This window comes from Macaca mulatta, chromosome 1 (assembly GCF_049350105.2).
Source record: "Macaca mulatta isolate MMU2019108-1 chromosome 1, T2T-MMU8v2.0, whole genome shotgun sequence".
Taxonomy (NCBI): domain Eukaryota; kingdom Metazoa; phylum Chordata; class Mammalia; order Primates; family Cercopithecidae; genus Macaca; species Macaca mulatta.
This window is the reverse complement of record NC_133406.1, coordinates 132,973,312-132,996,865: the sequence shown is the minus strand read 5'-3', so window position 1 is coordinate 132,996,865 and position 23,554 is coordinate 132,973,312. Positions and strand designations below refer to the sequence as shown.

Genomic DNA, 23,554 nt, shown 5'->3' with positions numbered 1-23,554 from the left:
ATGAATTAGTACATGTAAGACATTTAGACAGTGCCAGCCACGTAGTAAGCAGCAGTGCAATTACCTGCTATGGTCATTATATTTTCCCTGAGACCCAGCACATAAGCAGCAGATTCTCCCCTTGGAGACAGCAGCTATGTGGGGGGATATATTATGGCCAGCTGCCTGTCTGTTCATCCACAGTATGAAATAACTGTCATGGTATTCAGAATATTCAAGTCCTTATGGCCAGTGTATTCTCGTTCCTGTAATTAAGCCTACGTGCAAAGCCAGATAATAATCAGGAGGTTGCTTGGTGAGCATGGGATCAGGAAATTTAAATGACTTGAATGTTAATAACATCAGGCTGGAACATTCTGACCCATCCATCCTGCCACAGGGTCAGCCTTCTTCATGCCAACAGGATACTGAAAGTCTGAAAGTTTGCAGGTTACCACTCTCGCTCTTGAGACCATGCTAGGACGGTACTGTCACCATATGTGTCAGGATGCTCCTTTTGTGAGGCTTCTACCTTCTCATTAGCTAGTTCTTCCACTCTTCAGGTATGCTAACATGATAAGTCAGGTTAATGTCACCTCTGTTGAGTCTGCCACACATACTCAGGCCCCAAGCTCTGCTACTGCTGTAAGATGACTGTAGCCATTTCTGCTTGGATCATTTATATGATCATTTCACAGCATACTTCTTTGAAGGCGATCTTATTTCCCTCACTTTCAAGTTCCTGGGAGACAACTCACTGCATCTCCTATCAACAGCAGTTTATACTAGGGGCCAGGACTGGAAGAATATTGGAAGTAATTCCTCTGGAATACAAATGAATCTGCAGAATGTGTTCTTTCTCATTATCTGCCTTTTCTTCAACTTGAAGAAGTTTTTTTGGAGTTAGAGTTCCTGACGGCCGCAGTCTGGCTATAAGAATATCTAGTTACCTACTTGATGGGTTTTTCAAACCATCTATCACAACAGTGGTAATTTTTCCTCTCAGTTTGAGGCTTGCCAAATCCTTATCCCTTCTGCTTCCTTCCTGATGAAAAGCCGCTGCTTCTTCCATTGATTCTCAAAAGGAGTTATAGCTTTGAGCACTGTATTAATCGGCTTCTGAAGAGGAGGATATTTATTTTTTAGATCTTCATCATTTTGACTTCCTTAGGCATAACTGTCTACCCTTAAGCTATTTACTTGGTTGGGGGAGTAGTAAAATTATTTAAAAAGAAGAAAACATCACATTATTATATTGTGTAATTCTACTAGGTTCTCATCCCCCTAATTGCAGCAGAGTATCTTTAAAACAAACATTAAAATAAATGTGGGAGAAGGAAGGGCTGATTGAGAAAAGAATAACTGCAAGTACCTGCAAGACAAGTGCTTTCTCATTTTTTCAGCGTATGGTAGCATAATGGCCCTTTGGCTTACTCAACACGTATGTATTTCTGTGGTTGAAGTGACATTTCTATTCTAGAAGAAGCATTATTATTAAAAGAATACCAACTGCAGAAACTTCTGTTAAAACTCATGCACTGGGGCCGAGCATGGTGGCTCACACCGGTAAGCCCAGCACTTTGGGAGGCTGAAACAGGTGGATCACCTGAGGTCAGGAGCTTGAGACCAGCCTGGCCAATACAGTGAAACCCCATCTCTACTAAATACAAAAATTAGCCAAACATGTTGGCCTGTGCCTGTAATCCTAGCTACTCAGGAGGCTGAGGCAGGAGAATCGCTTGAACCCGGGAGGCAGAGGTTGCAGTGAGCCAAGATCAAGCCACTGCTCTCCAGCCCAGGTGACAAAACAAGACTCAAAGAATAAGTCTCGGGAAAAAAAACAAAAAGACAAAACAAAACAAAAAACTCATACACACCTGTGCTTCATTTCCTCAGCCTAGATTTAACAACATCTCACACAGGGACTAGAGATTACATGCTCCGATGTTGACTATAAAGGGATGGATTTGGACAAGGCACTTGAATCTCTTTATGCCTCTTCTATGAAATCATCAAAGGGCTGAATAAGATGATGTCTTAAATCCCATTCAGCTTTCATTTTTTTATCACTCTTTCTGAATTAATTTATCTAGTATCTTTCCTTCCTCCTGTTCTTTTTAATTTACCTGTCATCTCTTTATCTTTCCCAAGTAGTTCTGAGGTTGTTCCAGAGGTGAATTTAAGCTAATGAAGCTTAAACTTCAGGATCCCTCACTGAACTCCTTCTTAATTATATATATATATATATATATATATATATATATATATATATATATATAAAATTTTATATTTTAATGTTATGTTCTTTTTCTTAAAGAGAGATCACAGAATTGCACACATTTTAGGTCCCGCAAAGTCTGCACTTCCCCCTGGGTGTGTTAGGAAAAAAGATAAATACAAATAAGAGTATCAAAAAATGGAATTTTAACAGAAGATCCGAGAAAAAGAATAGAAAGAAAATAGGCCAAACATTAAATGCTAAATAGTTTTCCCAGCTGAGCATCAAACTGAGCTCTGAGCTTCATGGAGGGCAAAGTGGCAAAAGGAATTTGTACATTGCCTAACTCTTGTTATAAGAATGGAGGATGGGTTCAAAGACAATATGTATTATTAATATTAATAATTAATATCCATTAATCCTGAACTCTGAGAAATTTCAGTGGGACATTTTATAGGGGATAAAATCACCCTTTGTCCAAAAAGTGATGTTTTCAAAATGATAAAAACTTTCATGGAAATAAGTAATAAATTTTTGATCCAACATACATTGAGCAACTTTTATGTCATCAGACATTGTCCCAGGCAGATACAACAGGTACAGAAGGGAACAAGACAGGGAACTTTTACCCTCAGATCTGTCAGGCAAACACATTAAAAAATGCAAAAACAAGTTGATAAATTGATCATGGAGGCCTGTACAAAATGCTATGGTATCACAAAGGAGAGAGTAGCTAACTCACATCAGGGATGTGGAGGAGGAAGGAAAGAAATAACTTCTGAGCTCAGTTTCAAAGGTAATAATATTCTTTACATGGTAATTGTCACTTCACAGAGAATGGTAAAAACTGCCAATGGGTGCCTAGACAGTTTTCCTAAGCACAATCTGACTCTCATTCGTGTGGCTTGTAGACATAGTCACTGTTTCTTGTAAGATGGAACTGCATTCATTGATTCATTCCTCACAAACCCCAAAGACAACCCACCTTTCATGAAATAAATTGTTGCAGTTCATTTCTAGCCCTTTCTGTCTTATTCCCTTGAGTGTTTGAGGAAATTCTCCTGGCTTACCTGTAGCCTTTTTAGTGGATTTATGAGTTTATTCAATTCTTTAGTTATCTGTAGAGAACCACAAACAAGGTATTTGGACATTAAAATACAAAGCATTAGAAAAAAATAATGATATTTTAAAATATAGTAGTGGACATCCCTTGGTGTTCAGACATTTTCAACTTCAAAGGTCTTTATTCAAATGAGCAGTTTAAAAATCTTTTCTAAGCAATTCCCATTTTACAGCAGAGGAATAGAAAAAATGACTCATCTGGCAGCACCTTAAAAAATTGTAAGCCACAAAATGAGGAACAGCCTGAATTTTAAGCATCCAATGTTAGGTAATAGAAAACATCTTCATGAGAAAAACAGAATCTCCTAATACCCTCACTTGGTGAGGTTTGGAAACTTGGAACAAACATTGCTCCCCTGCACTGGTATCCCCAAAGGAATGAAAAAATTTCTGCATCTTTCTAAAGTATTCAGCTGCAGCAAATACTGCATCAAACAGTCTTGCGGGTTTGTTCTCCATTGTATCGTGCCAAACACCCCGAGATCTCTGCCTTGCATAATGCGTGGCCTTCTAGAACCATGTAAGTTTGTAAACACATGACAAGTCTCCTCCTACCATCCCAACTTCCATTCTCTTTGATGGATTACAACAGGCAAGCAGTGCCTTGCAGTGGAGCAGGATTTTCAATCATGGGGAAATTTGGAACTTCTGCAATTGATACTAAAATTATGATGCTGCCATCATATCTCACTCAACAGAGGATTTGCAAAAGAAAAAAATAATAAAGATTCAGTACCAAGTCACTGTCACACTGCAGCAAAGGTAGTCTACTGAAATGTCAGGTCAGGAATTCAGCAGTCCTTTGCAGAAATCACATTCAGCTTGAGATTCATAGGGTAGAGTTAAAACACGGACATGAAAATTTAGATTTCCAGTTTTGGTTGATCACTAATTAAGCTGAAGCACTACAAATTCTGAGCATTTAAAATCAAGATATTCTTATGTTTCAAATAACTAAAATTAAGACTTCATTCTTTCCAGGGTTTAAAAAAATCAGAGTAAGTCTTAATTTCTTATTCTCTCCTACCCACTAAAAAATAGGAAAATAGTTTTTGGTTTTAAAGAATACAAAGCTAGACATCTCTGAGCAAGCTAAAATGATTAGTTAAAATAAAACAAAGGCTGTTGTTCAAAGAAAAATACTAAGATAGAACCTTAATGATTTTTACAGTCACCACCTGTTACTATACTGCAGTGATGTGAAGAACAGTCTGAACATCTCATTAACAGCTATCGCTTATTGGCCGCATACCATGTGTCAGACATTTTTATGGATTATCTCATTCGATCCTCATGGCAGCACTATGCAGTAGATCTTATTAGCCCTTTTTCAGATGAGGAAACAGTGCAGAGAAGTTAGCAGACTTGCCTAAAATCACCCAGCAAGGCAGTAATAAAGCAGAATTCTCACTGAGTTCTGTCTGATTTCCATCGCATGCTCTCACCCACACAGCTACCCAAATTAATGGTGAATATGTAAATCTCTGCCTTTTAATTAACAACATCTATCATACTGTTGCTTGGTGAATGAGCTATAACAGTAATAGTGATCATAGCAAAGATGGACCTAGTACATACTACCTGTCAAGCAATACTCTGAGTGCTTTACATCTATCAGTTTATATAACTCTTACAGCAACCCAAGAAGTAAAAAACTGAGCTGCTGAGGGTATTAACAACTTGCCCCAAGGTCATGTGGTCAGTGAAAATTTAGGAGTTGGAGTCAAGCATCAGACTCAGAGAGCCTGGCTTCTGAGCCCAGACTATTGGTCACAGCACTATATTGCTGGGTTAGATACAGACTAAATTCATGTCCACATTTATACCAAGTCCAGCCATATTCTGAAATGGCTTCCCTACCTTAGCACAACTTGTGAATTAAAGTGAAAGCTGAAAAATCGATGAAGTCCGTGATCAATATGCACAACCTAATGTATTCTTGAATTATTCTGCTCAATTAAGTTTCTATTACAGAGTTTAATCCACATATCTGACAAGTAAAAGAATAAAAATGATGGTTATATGGAATTAATCAAATAAAATGCCAAATGATTTTCAACAGCTAACACATGCATCTCATAACACATTTTAAATGGTCTATTGCATATGTGAATATATTTGCACAGGTCCACAGAGTGTATATTTGGTACTCTGTGCCCATAACTTAAGCCTGGTATAATATCTGGTTTGAACCACATACAAATGTTCATTAACCTTATAGGGAAACACAAAATGTTGGATGTCAAAAGGCTTACTTGGACCAGATGCTGAAATGAGTATTAACTTCCCAACTCTGATGAGCCCAGGAGTTCTAGAATGAAACACAATGGTTTCAATTGCTGGAAATTGTGTGTGTGTGTGTGTGTGTGTGTGTGTGTATAATGTGTATATGCATATATACATATGCATGTATTTTGTGTGTGTGCTGATTTCCTAATACTCTGAATGTTATCAAGTGTCAAGTTTCTAAGATTTTTATATTAAGTTAAAGATGTTATGTACTAATAAGTAGCTAACAACTTTTCTTTATTGTTTTCTTTCTCTCCAGGTATCCCCAGTATTTCCAGTATCGGTAGTAAGTAAAAACAAAAACAAAAACAAACACCAAACCAAGTCTAGGCTAGCTTTGCTTTGTTGTTCAGCTCCTCAGATCTATTTTCCCATTGTCCATTTCTGATGTAATAGGGTATTTTCTTTGTGAATTGCATTTTTGTGTTGGTTTTCTGCACAGATATGGTGAGAACACGGATAAAATGATTATTTGTGCATAACTCCATGAACATGGCAGTGCTACAGCTTTTCTGACTACTCTTAACCAACGAGGGCTACCTAGACTCAGGTGCAATTACTTAAATAATCATCATCATTTAGCAAAAATATAAGTAGTCCTATTTATCCATACTTAATAACCAACAAACAAATTGAACTCTCTCTCTCTTAGACTGGATTTGGATGTCTAACATAATTTTAAAAAGCATAAAATAAAAGCCAATGAATGCCTCAGGTATGTGCATCAGAACCCAAGAAAAAGTCCATGAAGCCAAGGGGAGGGAATTTTGTTAAAGCATTAAATTCTAGGTTTTGTGAAGGCCTGAAACAGGCAAGTTTGTGATCAATAGTCTTTCTGGAGAGGTAAAGGAAAAAGAGAATCTGCACATTCATTTCTCCCTCCTAAAATATAAAGATCTATGTCTTCTTGACTACTTAGCTTTGCGTTTGATATAGAAAGAGTATAAAAAAATATGTGCAGAATTTGGGAGTGAGAGTACTACAGATTCCTTTCATAAATCTGTTAGTATGAATCTAAGCAATTGAAGATAAACCCCTCTTCAACCATCTATAGAACACTTCTCCAGTATCACTACAAAGAACTTTCTTCCAGCTATCATGGGAGAACCAGGTGTAGCTCCCACTTCATGTGTAAAATAATGGTGCCCTCATGCCAAGCCTGAAATTCGCATTAAGAAAATGCCCAGTAGCTTTACAGAGCAAATTTTTACATATTTTTATATATTGCACCCTTTATCTCTAATGGCTAAAATCTTTGAGCAACTACTAAGTAACTGATTAGAAACAAATTACTGAGGAAGCAAGATTATGCATGGGCGGAGAGAATTTTCACTGTAGTGTCACCCCCTCACAGGCTTGTGTCATAGGTGCTGTGCCAGGCAGGGTGATCGCAGTGTAAGTAGCCATGGAATAATTGCGATTCCCAGCATCCATCTAAAAAGCAATACTCTGATAATTTGGATAAAGCAACTTCCTGCTTCTTATAAATGCACAGTCAGGTCTCCCAATTTATAAATCAACCCAGTTTACTTGAGCTTGTAAATAGGCCTGGACACTGATTTGTTAAGCACTAGATGTGGTAAATGTCATGAAAATTGGCCACTTTGTAAATAGAAGCAGTGTTCACATCCATTTAGAAATGTGAACCAGCCTAATGTTACAGCATCCTCTTTGTGATCTTGTTGAAACAGCATCAGTGTTACAAACTTGCAAATGAAAACCTTCAGTTCTAATAGTCTAATTTTTCTGCTTTAGTATCCCCCTTGGCATTTGCCTAACTGTATATATACCCCACAATGTGCTCCTTTCAGGCCTTGACAATTGCATTTGCACGTGCATTTTAGTGCAACAGGGAAGCAAGCAGAAGCAAGCTGACACAGATTATTTATTGAGGCTGCTATAGTGATCTGGCCTGTCAGAAGTTTCAGAAATGGATGGATGGAAAAGTAGTTCTTTGGCGTTGGGGTGTCTTCCTGTTTGGAGTGTCAGTTGTATGTTGCATGGCCCCTCTAACTGTACTGCTCACTCGACATCCCATTCGGCCGCCTCCACCACATCCCCCATCTCTGAGCATCAGCAGATGTTGACCTTTTACACACCGAATCAGAAATTTCTGTTTTGTTTTATATTGAAATCAGTGGTGACCTGAAAGGATGCTTCGTTGTGCCTTTGAAAAAATATATTAGCCTTTATTATCAAGAACCTAGGAAAATTGACTCCTAATAAAAACCCTCTGACTAAAAGTGATATTTTGGACCCTCCCTTCAATATGCCTCTGGCTGTTCTGCTTAGAATGCAATGGGTATTTTCTCAGATTTCCAGCAAGCAAGATGTAAGATCTTCCAGAGGTCACTCAACATCACACATGACTAGCTTACCTGTTGCCTGGCTTTTAAGGTGAAGAGAGTTACAGTAAAACCATCAAACGTGATTGTATCTTCTAGGCTGCTTTAATGGCATTTGAAAGTTCCTTCTTTGTGGGCTTATAAGGTGCTTGTTGTGTGCACTCGTGGATTCCTTTCCTCTCCAAAGGCCAAGAATTCACACGTAGATGACACTGCCTGTTCCAGAGGGCACAGGAATGGGGTTTTCAAGGTGCAAGCCAGAGAAAAGGAAGCTGTTTGGATATTTAGCTAAGTTATGGGTGTTAGCCAGAGCTTTTTGCATTACCCCAAAGAAGGAATCAATGACTACAATTCCACTAACTATATAGAAAGATACCATTATAATAGATGTAACACCCATGAGACCCCAATTATCACAGCATATCTCAAGGAAAATAAATGATGTATATTATCAATGTAGATTATTGACGTATATAACCATCGGTTTACATACATATTCTGTATACACAGTGATTAAAGGTTTTGGAGCCCTAACAAATTTCAGTAGGGATCTCAAAATGCCAACACCTGTATTAAGGTTCAAATGCATGGACAGAGTGGTCATCCTTTCCGATCATCTGCTAAAAATGTTTTTGAAACAAATTTCCCATTAAGATCATTCGTACCTGCTGTTGTCTATCTATTAACAAATAGGTTTCCCAATAATCCTAAGGATACTTGACTTAGAACTCAGTCATTCTGATCTGCTTTGGCCATGGCTGAAAAAATACTGGTGATATTGTCAGCAATTAATGAATCCCAAAATAAATCTCTAGCCTTTGAGCCTTATGATCTATGTTTTCACTTTACCTGATGTGGTAGGAATTTCTTCAGATTGCATTTTTTAATAAAGTGTATTATGCACGTGTAAGTAAAATTCATGATTCTATCCAAGTGAACATTTGTTGCTGCTGATAATCCAAAGTAATAGTTGGCTTGGTGTGGGTGTTTTTATTCAAGTCATAAATTGATCATTACCTTCTAATATATATCATCTGATCTTTGGTCCTGAAAAGCAAATGATTAGACAAATTGTGTTAAACGTTATATTATAAAGGGCATAATTAGACCCGCAAGAATTGGCCTAATGTGCAAATACATTTGTGTGGGTGATTATCACTTCTTACCAAAGCGAATGACAGTTAAGTCAGAGGTTAAAGTTAAACCATCCACAAAACGAAGATCACATCAAGGAAGACCATTTCAAACTCTTGGAGTTTTGAAATAAATAGAATTTTTTTAATAATACAAACAAAAGAAAAGAGAGATGTAAACATTTTGTGAACCTGACTCTAGATTATTTCCTTAAATTACTTTTAAATGACTGGCATGATGTTATATGAAGCATAGAACACTGAGGAAGGTGTTTGGCTATTCCTCTCCTATCCCCCACCCCTAACTTATTCAATTTAAAACAACAGTTCACTTAAGGGAAATAGCAAATTGTCCTGTTTTATCTTATAATAAACATTGCCTTCATCACAGAGTTAAAAAATCATCTCTAATTTGATTTAATTGGCAAGACCATTAAACAAGGGAAGTGCTACCTGCAGGGATCTATCAGCCGGTTGAGGAAGCCCAGAGATGTTTTCATACTTGAAAACATTTTATGCCAGTTGGAGACCTCGTGAAAGTTGTTTTCCATACAGCATCCAAATATTTTTGTGCAGTACTGATTTATTGTAGAAACCTGGATCGTGAAGAAAATAACAAGGTTAATCATTTTCCCACCCAAGGGTTATTAATAATCGCATTCATGTTATACAGAGAGCTGCAGTGTTTGTTTGGGTTTTTTTCCCCTTTGCTTTAATACTTCTAAATCCCTCAAATAAAAGTTTCATTTGAATTGCCCTTTAACTAATTAGGTTTTATGTAATGAGGAAAAAATTATCAGACTACAGTAGCGATATGGCAAATTGCATGGTGTGCTACATTAATTTTGAACTGTTTGCTGATGTTCTAGAAGGAAAGCTAAGGTCCCAGGTGAAATGCCTTTGGGACTGTCATTTACCCAGTATCCTCATCACAGAACCATTTCATATTTGTGTAACTAGCATTTCACATTCATGAAACCTTGTGGTTATCCTAAAATTGAATGAACATTAGGACATAGCTGCCTCTTTAATCCTGAAGAACAAATCGAATATTCCAATGAAGGAGCTGAAATAGTCTCCTACTTAAATTATTTTTAAAAATCCAATAAGTTTACCAATCTGTATTGACAACAATTACCCACCTTGAGCAAATTAACTTTATCGTGTATTAGCATTTTCCCAGGTGACTTTACAATGTCAAGCCACTTTTTTTTTTTAAGTGTGAGCTGATATCTCTGCCTTTGCCAGTTATCTCTGTGGGATCAGGAAATTCCTAGCTTAAGCAAAAACTTGCCAAGATCTCCAAAAGGTTTCATTTGATGAAACTTTAGACATGTTAACTACGAAATTCCTGTACTGTGCCAGTTACTTCAAGGATGTGAGTATCAATTGAAGTCTTCTGGGACTATCAGTGGAGAGCTGTCCAACTAACCACACCACTGCCTAGGGAAAGTAATTGTAGAGAGATATTTCCACATGTCTACAGAATTCTATTTTACAAATGGTGAATCTGAGGTTTAGAGTGGCCACATAACTTGTCCAATGCAGTACAATCAGGAATGCCTATCTGACTGCAACGGCTACACTCATAATATTATACCAAGTGGAAGAGATTAGAAAAGAAAAATTCTAGATTAATTGACTTCTACCCTAGACTTTTTCCAATCCATTACGCTGTGCTTTAGAAGGCCTGTTGATCCCTAATTGACCCATTTCTATGCAGGGAACTGTAGAGTCCTGGAGAAAAATCAGAGTTCATTTTTTGATTCCTTATTGTGTTGTCAGCTGGAGAACTTACAGGTATGGTGTCTGAGGACAGAGGTGGAGGACTCTGACCTCCCTTTTTAAAAATATGCTATTCCTCTACCACCAAACATCCTCAATATATTGAGGAAGAGGAAAAATGTATAGATGTCAGATATTTTATAGAACATGAGACAGTTCGTGAAATTAGCTATGCAAATTGTGAAACATGCTTATGCCTACTCTGTGACAGTAAACCAAAAATTTTTCTTCATCAAGATAGTTGCTTATAACAAAATAAAATTCTATATGCCATCTCAAGGAGAACTCTACCAATATTATACCAAACTCTGTTTTCCCCATCTGTTTCATGATGGTGTGTTTCTGAGAGTAGGCAATTGCTGTGAAGATAGTCAGATTACCTCCAAGGCTCTGGGGATTTCTCCCGTAGAAGTTTAGAGTTTTCTGTGGATTTTGTTTCTTTTCTTTCTGTTTTTGTTTTGTTTTTGATTTTTTTTTTTTTTTTTTTTTTTTTTTTTTGAGACAGAGTCTCACTCTGTCGCCCAGACTGGAGTGCAGTGGCGCAATCTCGGCTCACTGCAAGCTCCACCTCCCGGGTTCACGCCATTCTCCCGCCTCAGCCTCCCGAATAGCTGGGACTACAGGCTCGTGCCACCATGCATGGCTAATTTTGTTTTTGGATTTTTAGTAGAGATGGGGTTTCACCGTGTTAGCCAGGATGGTCCTGTGGATTTCTTTCTGGGCATCAATAATGCTATTTCCATCCCAAATGCAGTGTGTGCTTAAAAAAATTGTTTTTAATTTAAAAAAAAATGCTATTTCCAGACTTCCTGAGGAATCACAGCAGTGACTGTATAAACCCAAAGAGACCTTGCAATTTTATCTCCACCAGATATTTTCCTCATATGCCAGGGAAGAAGAATGTTTAAGGAAGGTTCACTAACATCCTCTCGGCAGTGGCATATCATATCATGGTGGTACCCTGTTTCTCACAGGTTGCCATATTTTAGAACCAAAAATTGTGTAAGCATTAGTGTTGTTAGGAAACTTAATAAAAAAGCAACTCACCCACCTCATCATTTCAGACCAGGCAGCCAAGTCTTAAATGAATTCCCTAAAGCATCTAAATAATGACAGAACCAGAATTCCAGCTCAATGTCCAATTTCCAAACTAGGACTTTTTTCATTCTACCATCACATTATAATTAACCTTCTCATTTATATAAATTAAACTAAAATATGAGATATTACATGGTAGACAATACTAGAAAAAAAAATCAGAAAACTTTCTCCTTGATGGGGAAGTTACATTTTTACAGTGTTCTTAAAGGCCATCCACAAAGTGACTTGAAAGCTGCTCAGTAGATGCCATGTGTGATAGAAGACAACTTACTATTCTAAAGCAACTCTACCTCTAAAGCTTCCCTGATGTAAATAAACCGTCTTTAGTTTTCTGTTTCAAGCTTGCTTTACAGCTTGACTCACTGGGACGTCAGCACTAGACAGTCAGATTTAGCAATTCTATCATAGTTTTCTTCAACTTACAATGCAGTGAGCTTTGTTTAGGTGCAGAAGAGGAAACTATTTCCTTCCAGAGTCTAATTTTTATAACCAAAATCTCAATTTTTCTCATTCATGAAAATTGATTTCAAGTGCCACCACTAAATTGTCATGTAACAGTTTTGGGGGTGGGTTCTTAAAAAAAATTGGAGAAACTACTTATTTGATTCATATTCTAAGCTGATGTGGCTCTAAACCGAAAGAAATTTAGGAATTAACCATTTTCAGATTAAAGGTTAAAAATCAAATATTGTCCACATTATTACAAAATGATTTGTATTGCTTTCTGAATAATAGTAATTGATAGAGACCCTAGAATTGGATTATTCTCTAAAGTAAGCTATATCTTAAGAGATCTTTTTAACTTATCAGATCACTTGCTTTAAGAACAATTAATACTGAAAAATAAAGGGGAAGATATTATTTTCCTACTTCGAGTCAGTAAATGTTTATAGTACAGCAATCTGATTTTTATTTACAATAGCAACCACAAATAGAATGAGCTAACATTTACTGAATGCTCACTACGATGCCAAGCAAATATTAACTCATTCTGTCTTGACAACAGTGCGTAGCAGATAGTGTCATTGTCTATTCCATTTTGCAGATGAGAAAAGCTAGGCACAAAGAAGTTAAGGAATCGTCAAAGTGGTGGAACAGGGCTTTTAACCCAGCCTGAGCTCTATTTACATGCATCATATCCTAAATAAATTTATCCTAAATATTAAATTACTTTCTAGGCTTCCCACAGATACAATCTGAAAATTCAGACTAATAATAGCAACCAAAAGGCATTTCAGATATTTTATATTTTAAAGGAGGCAGTTATGGAATAAGTGATTTTGGTCTCCATACTACCTATGTAGACATAGTCTTTGGAGCCTGACCAGGGAGATCCTCAAGACAAATTGTCAATTTTCCTAAAGGTATGGAACCAGGATCCTTAAGAAGAAGTGCTTTCCATAAAAAAACTACTCCTGAATGATTTGTCATTTATAAGCATATCGTAATCCTTCCCCTCACCCTTACAATAATTTCTCAATTCAGTTTGGGTTTCACTGGCAGTCAAAAGGTCCACAGTCAAGGCATGTAGGGAGAATTTCCTCATCACACAAGGAATTCTTAATCCACTAGATTCTCCAAATGACATATGCCTCATATCTACAGGCATCACCCTTCCATGAACTTTACTATGATGCTGCTAGGCCATGAGAAAACCACTGGAGTGATGGAACTTGTCAGCTGAGAGAAACCTTAGAAATTTCCTTATCTGTTTTACAGATTAGGAAAGTAAAATCCAGAGGAATTAACAGCCAGATAGCTCCTTAGTGGCAGAACAGGGATCAGACCTCTCATCTTCTGAATCCCAGTGCCCTTTGCCTTGTAACAAAACACCACTCTGAGACATTCATATTGACCCAAAGATTTTCCCTAGTTGATTTGTGAAAAAAAAAAAAAAAAAGAAATTGATACATTCTACAACAGTTCATACAAAGAAGCAATACAAATATTGTTGATGTATTATAATTTGTTTCCATTGCTAAGAACTTTTCTCACTAAGAATTCGCAGAAACTTCATGTTCTACAAAAACTTTCATTGGAATTGGATGTGATAAGATAGAATTACTCTCAGTCATACTATTAAAGTAGCCTCTAATATGCTTAATTTACTTCTGAGAATTAAATGTTAGTAATATTTGTTGAGCATTTACTACATGCTAAGGTATTAGAATAAAAAGTAAAATTACTCAGAGAGTAATTGGCTAATTTTAAGTTGTTTTCTCACTTGGTCTTGCAATTATAAAACAAAATACATTTAAAAATTGAAATGAGATATTAACTTAAAAAATCTCATTATGGTCAAATGTTAAAATATATATGTGTAGTCAGTAACACACTATAGGACTTTAGAGGCCACAAATTTCAGTATCCATTTTTACAGGATAACATTTTTCCTCCCAAGGAAAATGCAGAGCACATAAAATTTTGTCCCACTGGACATATGTATGAATTTTATCAGGATTTTCATACGATGGCTGCTGGTGGTTCTGAGATTCAGTAGTTCAAGGAGATTAGGCATTCTACATAATGAAAATTATTTGAAAAAAAAAAGTCAAATTATATTCCCAGGCAAACACAAAGGCTTCCCCTGCCCAAGAAAATATTTTAGGTACACAATACGGAAGACAATTATATTCTCAGTAGGAACAGATTGTAAGTGAGGTGTCTATCTTGATAAGTACATACAGGTCAAGAAGTCTCAGCAATTTGAAAGTAGAATGACTTACATTAATTTTTTAAATACATATAAGAAGATCCATAAACTGGAAACTCAGCATCCTGGGGGGAAAAAAGTCATAAAACACTAAGAAAGGAGTTATACTAAAATACAGGCACAGACAAATATTTAAAATATTCAAATATGAAATAAAGTTTAATTTATAGCATTTTTTTCAGAACTCATTTCTAAAATTGATTTAATATAAAATTATTATCTTTACTTAAATTTCTTGGCAAAGCTCAATAACAAAATAATAAATCATACTAGTACTTGCATTTTATCAAGACAAACCAGTCACTACTTAACATTAAGCTTGCAAATATCACCCCTACTTATGACCTATATTTGTCTCTGTACAGAAAAAGATGGAGAGAGCTAGTTCACGAAACTAAGATTGTCTTTATCTGATACTAATAATGCAAATACATTTTTTATGTAAAACCACACTAATACTTGAAAGCTTTATTGAATAAAACAATTTCTGGGAATACAGACAATACTAATTTCCTCAGAACACAAATTTATAGTTTTTCAAAGCTGATCATCACAGATCAAGTAGGCTTGTCCTATTAACTCAATATCTACCATTCAATATCTACCCATCATCAAAATACTCAAGTGAAAAGCAACATTCAGTCAATTAACTTACATATTTTGCCTACATGTTACCAAATACTTATTTCTTTAATAACACCTGAGTGCCGATGTGGAAAATTATTACATTCTTTCTTCCTTCACAAATTTTCGTAGATATCATCAAGATTTCCTTTGCCTTTGTGGATAGATGTATGAGAACAGAGTGGAACAGAGCAACAGCTCTGTTGTCTCTATCAGATCAGCTTTTCTAGCAAATATTTAAAAAGCAAAGTTATAGTGCAAGTCTTTTGTCTTGGAAGAAGGCACTATAATCTAATTATGGAGGAAACAACATGATAATAACCTGTTTACAGTAGCATAGCCACTTGATATCTATTTCTCAATTATCAGATATTTACTGAAGCCCTCTGCAAGGCTTTGCCCTTCTTCAAAGAGATCCAATCCAATTAGAGAGATGAGAAATCGACCTATAAAATTTTGACTGGCAATATTAAAACTCATGCCTGTCCACATATCAGTGAGAAAACAGGAGCACTGAAAGTAACAGGTTACACAAATTTAGAGCCAAGAGCCGTCCTTACAGACCTGGGTGGTACCAAAGGACAAGACAAGACATGTGGTTTTGAGACTGGACTCAATAGATGGTAGGATTTTAGTCATAAAATAGCTGCTTTAATAGTCATGCCCTATGCATCTTCACAAAAGTAGTTTAAAAACATTAAATCCTAGCCTGGATGTTCTGCCTTCCATAACTGGAAGACACAAATAATACCAAGACATAAATAATACCAATTCTTAAATTAATTAATGCTTTTATTTATTTCTGCATTGGAACCAATAACTCTAGAAGCATATTTTGAGGTAAAGGCATCATGAAAACACATACACACCCATACATACGAACCTTAGATACAGTAGGAAGCAGCTTGGACTTTTCTCCATAAGCCAAAACCGCCAGGTATCCCTCTTTCCTTTTCTGAGAAACTACACATATAAAAATAGCAAATATATCCACTCCTTTTCAGAGATAATGGCTCACACTTAAAACACACCCCAAAGAATCTATCACGAAAGACTAATGCAACCAGTTCATATCTGTAAATATAAATTGAGGAGAATGGAATCCTCAAGTGAGAAATTATTTCTTTAGTGTTATCTTCTAGGCTCAGGCACCAGCTTTACATAATGGTTTGGATTGCTGAAGTCCTTATTTGTATTTTTGTGTGTGTGTAAGAACACTCTACCTTATTTTAAAGGAAATGTATAGCTTTGGTAGGGAAGTAGCTATATATTTAATGTCCATTCAATGTTTTGGGAATCATCAATTGCTTGCTCTTGTTTGATGTGGAAGTCATGTTTTGTTTAAGTGCATCACAGCCAAGTTAAAGAGCAGATGTGTGGTTTGTGTCTTTATCCATATAATTTTCTGTTTAGACCAAATGACATTATAGCTGAAAATAACATACCCTGATTTTTCCTGATGCATGCAGATCCTCCAAAGTTTAATAGGATATGGCCGAATATTTCTTCCCTTGAGGTTTCTAACCCAAAACAAGGTAGGAGCATGTAAAATTCCTACTGATATAAAATCCCACATGTTTGGGGGAAAATCCTATATGCCATTGTTAGCACAAAGTAAGAGCATTATCATGAATGCTATGTCTTTGAAAGAATCATAATTCAATCTTTTTTCTAATATGAAGAGTATCCCAAAAATATTAGAGTGAAAGATGAAGGGGAAAATTAAATGACATGGAAGTTAAAAAACCCTTTACCAGATTACACTGAAGGTCAGTCAGTCCCAAGAGGAGTCTAAACTTCTGTTGCCACCACAGTGTGGAATACAAACAAGACTTAAAAATGTGTGAGTGGCACAGGCATCCTCTCAATGTCTTCCTCTTACTTTTAAGTCAACCAACTGGTACCTCAGTTGTACTGAGGATCTGAGAAAATACATAGAGGTCGCATTGTGACACTTGACAGATCTGTTTTCTCTGACTATTGCTCCATACTGACTTGCAAAAATTTAGAGCAATCTCTCTGTCTCTTTCCCTCCCTCCATTTTCCTCTCTTCCTCCCTCCCTTTAGCCTCTCTCACACACTCTTTCTCACTCCCTGTCTCCTCTCTCGCTCTCCCTCCTACCTCCTCCCTCCTCCCTCTCTCTCTCTCTCTCTCTCCCCCGCCCCCCCCCCCTTTGTCTGTCTTTCACATCACAGTAAATTTTCCTTCTTGGAACTTTTCCTTTTATCTTCTTTATCAATTAACATTCATGTGTTCCAGCATTTAGAGCAATCTGTTCTCTGTCTGTCCTTAGAGCAGTAATTATTTTCTAACTCCTAATGTCAAAGAAGTAAAAGAAAATAAAAAGAAAAAAGAAAACAACACTGATAGACAGAAATGTGATTACGCAGGAAGAGAACTTTTAAAGGCTGAGCAATAAACTTCATAAGCTTCAGTGTAATGTTAATATTAACATCTAGCCTATAGATATATATAGTCATGTATAAATAGGAATTTATTTTAACATAAGATTGTATTATTTTGCCGTCTTCCTTCTTCTTCTTCAAAAAAGGCACATCTTTGGCTTCCACCTTCCTTAGTTATATACAGGATGTTCCTTTAAAGCTCTAATGAATACAGATGGAAGAGGAAATGAGCAAAAGGAGGAACCAGGAAATAGCTGCTAAGCAAAACAAAATATATTAGCAATTTGTTGAGGAGTCAAATTGGAAGGGCTGCATTTTCAGTCCTTGATCAGAGTGATGAAATCTAGACTGTCCTAGATACATATATTACTAGCAAATAGAATTATCTTAATCATCTGCTCCAAATGAATTTTTTCAAGTTTCTGCATACATATATGAAAGAAGAAATACAGATCAAGCTCGCCCCTATTAGTATAATGCTGTGAGAATTCGGAGGAGGTTTAGTGGCTTTATTCCCTGGCAAGTTCAATGACAGCATCTTCAGTGAAATGTCACTCAGTATTTCCTGTTGAATTTCATAGTTCACAAATTATACAACACAGGCTCTAAGACAACACTTCTCCACAGTGAGTTTTGAGCTGAACAAGATTATGCATTGTTCAAAACCTGAAATAGGCCCATTTAATTATTTTGCTGTGTTGTCTGTGAGAGTCACAGGACAACACACTTTCAGAAATATTGTTACGTGATACCAGTTGCACTTTCTTAGAATGTGGATAATGAGTTCAAATAAATCTACTGAGAAGCGGCCCAGTTGAGCAAACTGCTTAAACTTTGAAATTTTAGTGAAAGGTGCACTTGGTAGCAGAGGCCAGTTCTATGCAGCCGTAATTTATCTTGTCAGCATCTGCAAAGAACATCAGGCTCTATCCTGTTTTGACTATTTTCACAAGCAACTCTTCATGAATAATTGGAAAATAAATGGCAGGCAAACATAGAGAGAAATCCCTGCCGTTAACAAGCTGATATCATCAAGAAGGTAATAAATGCTGAGAAGACAACTTTTAAAGGTACACATGTTCAAGGTGACTTGGAGATAGGCCCAAATGCTGCTGAATGGCTGACTATTGGGACTATGTTCTAGGATGCCTAATCAGTTCAACAAGAATAGTCTGAATGGTGTATATGTCGACTAGTTTATCATGACACAGAATGTCATGGTGAACCGAGGCAATGATAATGTCAACTGACAACACAACTACTATTTTAAAAGATTGACAGTAGGGGATCCTACTATCCGTATTGTTATGGGAACAATCCTTGCTTCACTGGATTCTTGATTTAAATGGTAATGATTTTTCCCTCTGAAAAGAAAACTTCTAAACTGTATTACTGACAATGTTGAACCATTTGCAGCCAAATACAAGCCTTACTTTGTGATTGAAATAAACTCCCAGAAACAACAGATACAAATAGTCTGTTAATTTAGGGCTACTTTTCAAGTGGGTTGGTGATAAGTTATTACAGTTTGAACGTTTCACTATTGTTTCTAATTTACTGTTCATTCTTTTAAACCTATCCAGTTGCTCCCAAATTAGCTTTGTCAACAGTTTCTTCTGTTCAAGTTGCAAACCACAAGAGAGGTAGGAATTCTTGGATTCATACAGTGATTTCATGGTGTTATGTGTTGTGAAACATTGCACTGTATGAATCTGGAATATCTGTGAAGTGTACCCATCAGCTTATCGGTGAGGCATGTTGACTGATATCAATCAATGCATCAAATAGTACTGAGAATCATCTGTAAGAAAAAAAATGCTTCACTCAGAAACTTGACTGCAATTAAAAATGCTACATTTGTTTTCTGAAAGATTAATGTGTGAATAAGAATTACAATGGTTGAGGTTCCTGTTCAGATCATGAATGTTAGAGCACCATCATGGATACTCATTTGCACTGAAAATAAGGAAACCCACTTATAGTGAGTTTCAAGGATGCTTTTCATGAGACCAGAATGGCAGGTTCCATGTATGGTGCCCATTTCGCTTTATGACCAATGAAACATCTTGGAATTTATGCTTCCAAAAAACTGTTGTGAATAACTTTGAAAAACACAAGTGAAGATTTGCATTGGATTAAGTGTTGCTTATGATCCAAAAATAGTATTTATATTACTTTCTTTAAATGAAAGTGAGCAGCATCTCATCTGTGACTCATGAATGGCCCATTCCAGCTAGCATCTGTCATTCACAGAATGAAGATTTTTCAGGAAACATAAAGACTTCTGTTTTTATTTCACCATTTTTTTCTTTAAATGTCCTGTGTAACAGGTGTGTCTTGTTTTCCACCCTTGACTGTTGGGCATATGTCACATTTTGGTTTTGTTTTTTGTTTTTTCATAAAACACCTCTTACAAAGAAATACATTTATTAATAAAATCTGAACTTAGCTTGACCCATTTGGTGAAAATGACCATAATGTCTTCCTATTCCTTATTGAATTTAGTCATTTCCCAGATTTTAATCAATGCTGAATTTGTCCTTCTGTGGCATATAGAGAAAAAGTGGAAACTGGTCAGGAAATGGGAAAAGGGAAACCAAGAGTATTTAAACCATATGTCAAAATTTTCTCAAATGTGCTTTTAACTGTAGAACATAGAAGATGCCAATTTGGGTTGAGGGGGACCCAGTTAGGTTTGAAATTTTGGGAAATAAGTCCTGTATGAGAAGAGCAGATGCAGGCTCAGAGGGTAACAGATCAATTTGGGTATGTGGTGTGTCATATAGGCAGTCACTGAAGCCACCATAGGGATGCCATATGGAAAGAAACAAAGGAGGTGAAGGAGAAAGGAAGGAAAAAGCATGTGTAAAGTTCATCTCTTTTCTGTCATGTCAAGCGTGCTGGATATACAAGAGGCCTCTGAACCTGGAATTTGACCCTGCATCTCTAGTTTCCTGAGGACACAGCACCAATGAGGTCCAGACACATTCCTGGAGGCAGGGAGAAGCTACCCAATGAGGTAGACTTACCATAGACAAATTGACATCATCGTCAAATGATATGTGTGGAAGAGCCCAACAGCTACGTAAGGATGCAAGACAGGGTTGTGGGTGTGGAAAAGACAAAGAAAATGCTAGAGCCTCTTAATTCCCCGAATCACTCCATTTAATGCAGTGAAGGGAAAATTCTTTTTAGAGTTCCAATTCCTTCACCTTTAAGGTCTTTTTCTCAAATTATTTCTTTTTGAATGTCTAAAGTTAATTTTAATCAGCTCTGGATTTGAATTCGCTTTTCTCATTTGGCCAAAAAAAAAAAAAAACCACTACCTGTTCTAATTGTGCCACGTTCATTGTATTTTATGTTATATTTACAGAGATAATTTACTAATGTAATTATAGGCAACATGGGGAACAGTAAGAACGAGGAGGCAAAAGAGGAGAAATTGAATCCCCTCCTCTTAGTAACATTCTTTTTCTTTCGTTCTCTGTATCCAACCTCTTGATTTCCTGGAACTCTTATCCGCCCAGGTCTTCCCCAGCCAGTGTCAGTCAGAAGGAACCTTTTAAACTTTAGAGGAGAGTTGGTCCTTTCCTTATCTAGGAAGTCAACTTTGAACCCTTTCCCTTGTAAAACACCTCTAGCCTTCATTGCTCTGGCTAGGTACTAAGTACTTTATCACAACTGCCTTCTATATTGCAATATATCGTATATATTACACATATATAGTATTTTTTCTATCTTCCCACTAGAACAATAGTACTCAGTGGGGATGTGGTGGATTTTGCCCTCCAGAGGACATTTGGCAATGTCTGGAGACATTTTTGTTTGTCACAGTTTGTGGGATGCTACCACATCTAGTCATCTAGTCCATAGAGGGCCCAGGGATGCATCTGAAAAGCCTACAATGCACAGGACAGCCCCATAAAACAAAGTTATTTGGCCCAAAGTGGCAATAGTGCCAAGGCTGAGAAACCCCACACTAGACTCTGAAGACCTGGACCTCATTCCCTTTGTCTTCTGGTACATGATGGCTGTACCTGGTACAGGGTAGTTCTCAATAAATATGTGTTGCCAATGGTTGCCACGCCACATTGTGTATATGTAAAGCTAAAGACCCCCTTTAGTTTTGCTTATACAACAGTAATAAAACTCATCTGAAACGCAATTTGAGATTAAAAACTATATAAAACCACAGCAATTTTCAGAAACCTGCTTTTTCTCTGCCTAAGCTGATCTGTTAATAGACATGTAGTCGACTCTCAGCTAAAATAGTCACTAACTCAGCTGTAGCTTGTTCTGTGGCTACTGTTTTTCTCAACTCCTTAATATATAGGATATAGCCAGATTCTCCTCAGGAATTCAAATGATGAAGGAATGAATTTAAACATAACTTTTCTCTGTATTTTCCTCTATCTCCCCAAAGGAAGGAGTCTCAGGATCATCATTCATTCATTCATCTGACAATATTTTTTCAGTGCTTAGTGTATGCCAGGCAATATTTTAAGTTCTGTAGTTATAATTGTACACAAAACAGACACAGTCTGCCCTTGAATATTTACTCTCAACTAGAGGGGGAGAAGTTATTTTTGCATATACTTTTTGAATATTATAAAGTCTATGAAAAATATAAATAAGATTAGGAAATTGAGGGATTAGGGTATGTGGGTAGCAGCTATTATCTCAGATTAAATTTTCAGAGAATTTTCTTTGAGAAGATATTTTAAAAAGAAGTGGGGAAGCAAATAATGGAGATGTCTGGGGGTATTCCATACCAGCAAGTGCAAAGGCCCTGGGAAGTGCTTGGTGTGTTCGAAGAGCAACATGGAGGCACTGTGCCATGAATTCGGAGGACAGTGCTAGCAGTGAGCCCCCAGGGAGGACAGGGGCTAGGTCACTAGAGAATTAATGAACTCCTCTTTTATTCTGAATAAGATGTGAAGCCATTAGGATGATGAGCAGAGGGATGTCATGACCTCACTAAAGTTTTGAAAGAGTCACTCTGTCTGCTGTGTGGAGATGACATTATCACAAGGGTTGAGGCCAGAAGAACAGTTTGGGGATGATGGCAATAATCCAAGAAAGGGCTGATGATGCATCTAAGGAAAAGGTGGTAGAGATGGTGAGAGGTGTAAGCTAAGCAGTTGGAGGAATGGAGTGGTCATTTACTGAGATAGAGCATCCTGGGTGAGTAGCAAGTTTAGGAAGGCAACTAAAGAGCTCAGCTTTGAACAAGTTAAAGTTGAAATGTTTATAAAACATCCAAGTGAAAATTCTAGGAAGGCAGTGGCACACAATGGATGATGCTGAAGGGAGTCTCACTAATTAACTGGGGAGTCAGTCTACCCTGGAAATAACTATTTTGGAATGGCCCACATATAGACCATGGGGTTGGGTAAAAATCATCTAGGGCGAATGTAGGAAACAGAGAGGTCCAAGGATTAAACCTTGAGACATTTGACGAGATGCGGACAAAAAGCGAAAGAGAGAAAAAAGCAATAATGGGTTGGGAAGGAGGAGAACCTAGAGAGTGTGGTGTCCCAGAAGCCCCCTGCTTCAGGAAGGATTACCAGGCAGTTCTGGGGACCCCATTGAGGTTTATGGTCACGAACTTCAAATGAGACTTGTTTCTAAATGGTTGGAGAAAAACTAGCCACATTTAGCTACTGGGATATGAGCATGAAGAGATGAAAAGTTGAATTTAAAAAAATTAGATTCAGGGGGTACATGTGCTTGTGTGTTTCATGGATATTACATGCATAATGGCTGGGGATTGGGCTTCTAGTATACTTATCACCTAAATATTGGACATTGTACCCAGTAGGTAATTTTTCAACCTTCA

At 36.9% G+C, this 23,554-nt stretch overlaps 1 protein-coding gene across 8 annotated transcripts in view; it reads left to right on the top strand.

The window, feature by feature from the left end:
* The window catches only part of NTNG1 (netrin G1), a 352,669-nt gene that overhangs the window by 270,315 nt on the left and 58,800 nt on the right, over nucleotides 1-23,554 (top strand). For 3 of the 8 annotated variants that reach the window (XM_015146217.3, XM_015146237.3, XM_077952268.1), the window contains exons 5-7: nucleotides 5,868-5,894; nucleotides 16,779-16,844; nucleotides 19,299-19,358. In XM_015146217.3, the coding sequence (XP_015001703.1) occupies nucleotides 5,868-5,894; nucleotides 16,779-16,844; nucleotides 19,299-19,358 (153 nt within the window). The remainder of the gene's footprint in view (nucleotides 1-5,867; nucleotides 5,895-16,778; nucleotides 16,845-19,298; nucleotides 19,359-23,554) is intronic. The other 5 variants (XM_015146226.3, XM_015146203.3, XM_077952281.1 and 2 more) reach the window with 2 other exon arrangements.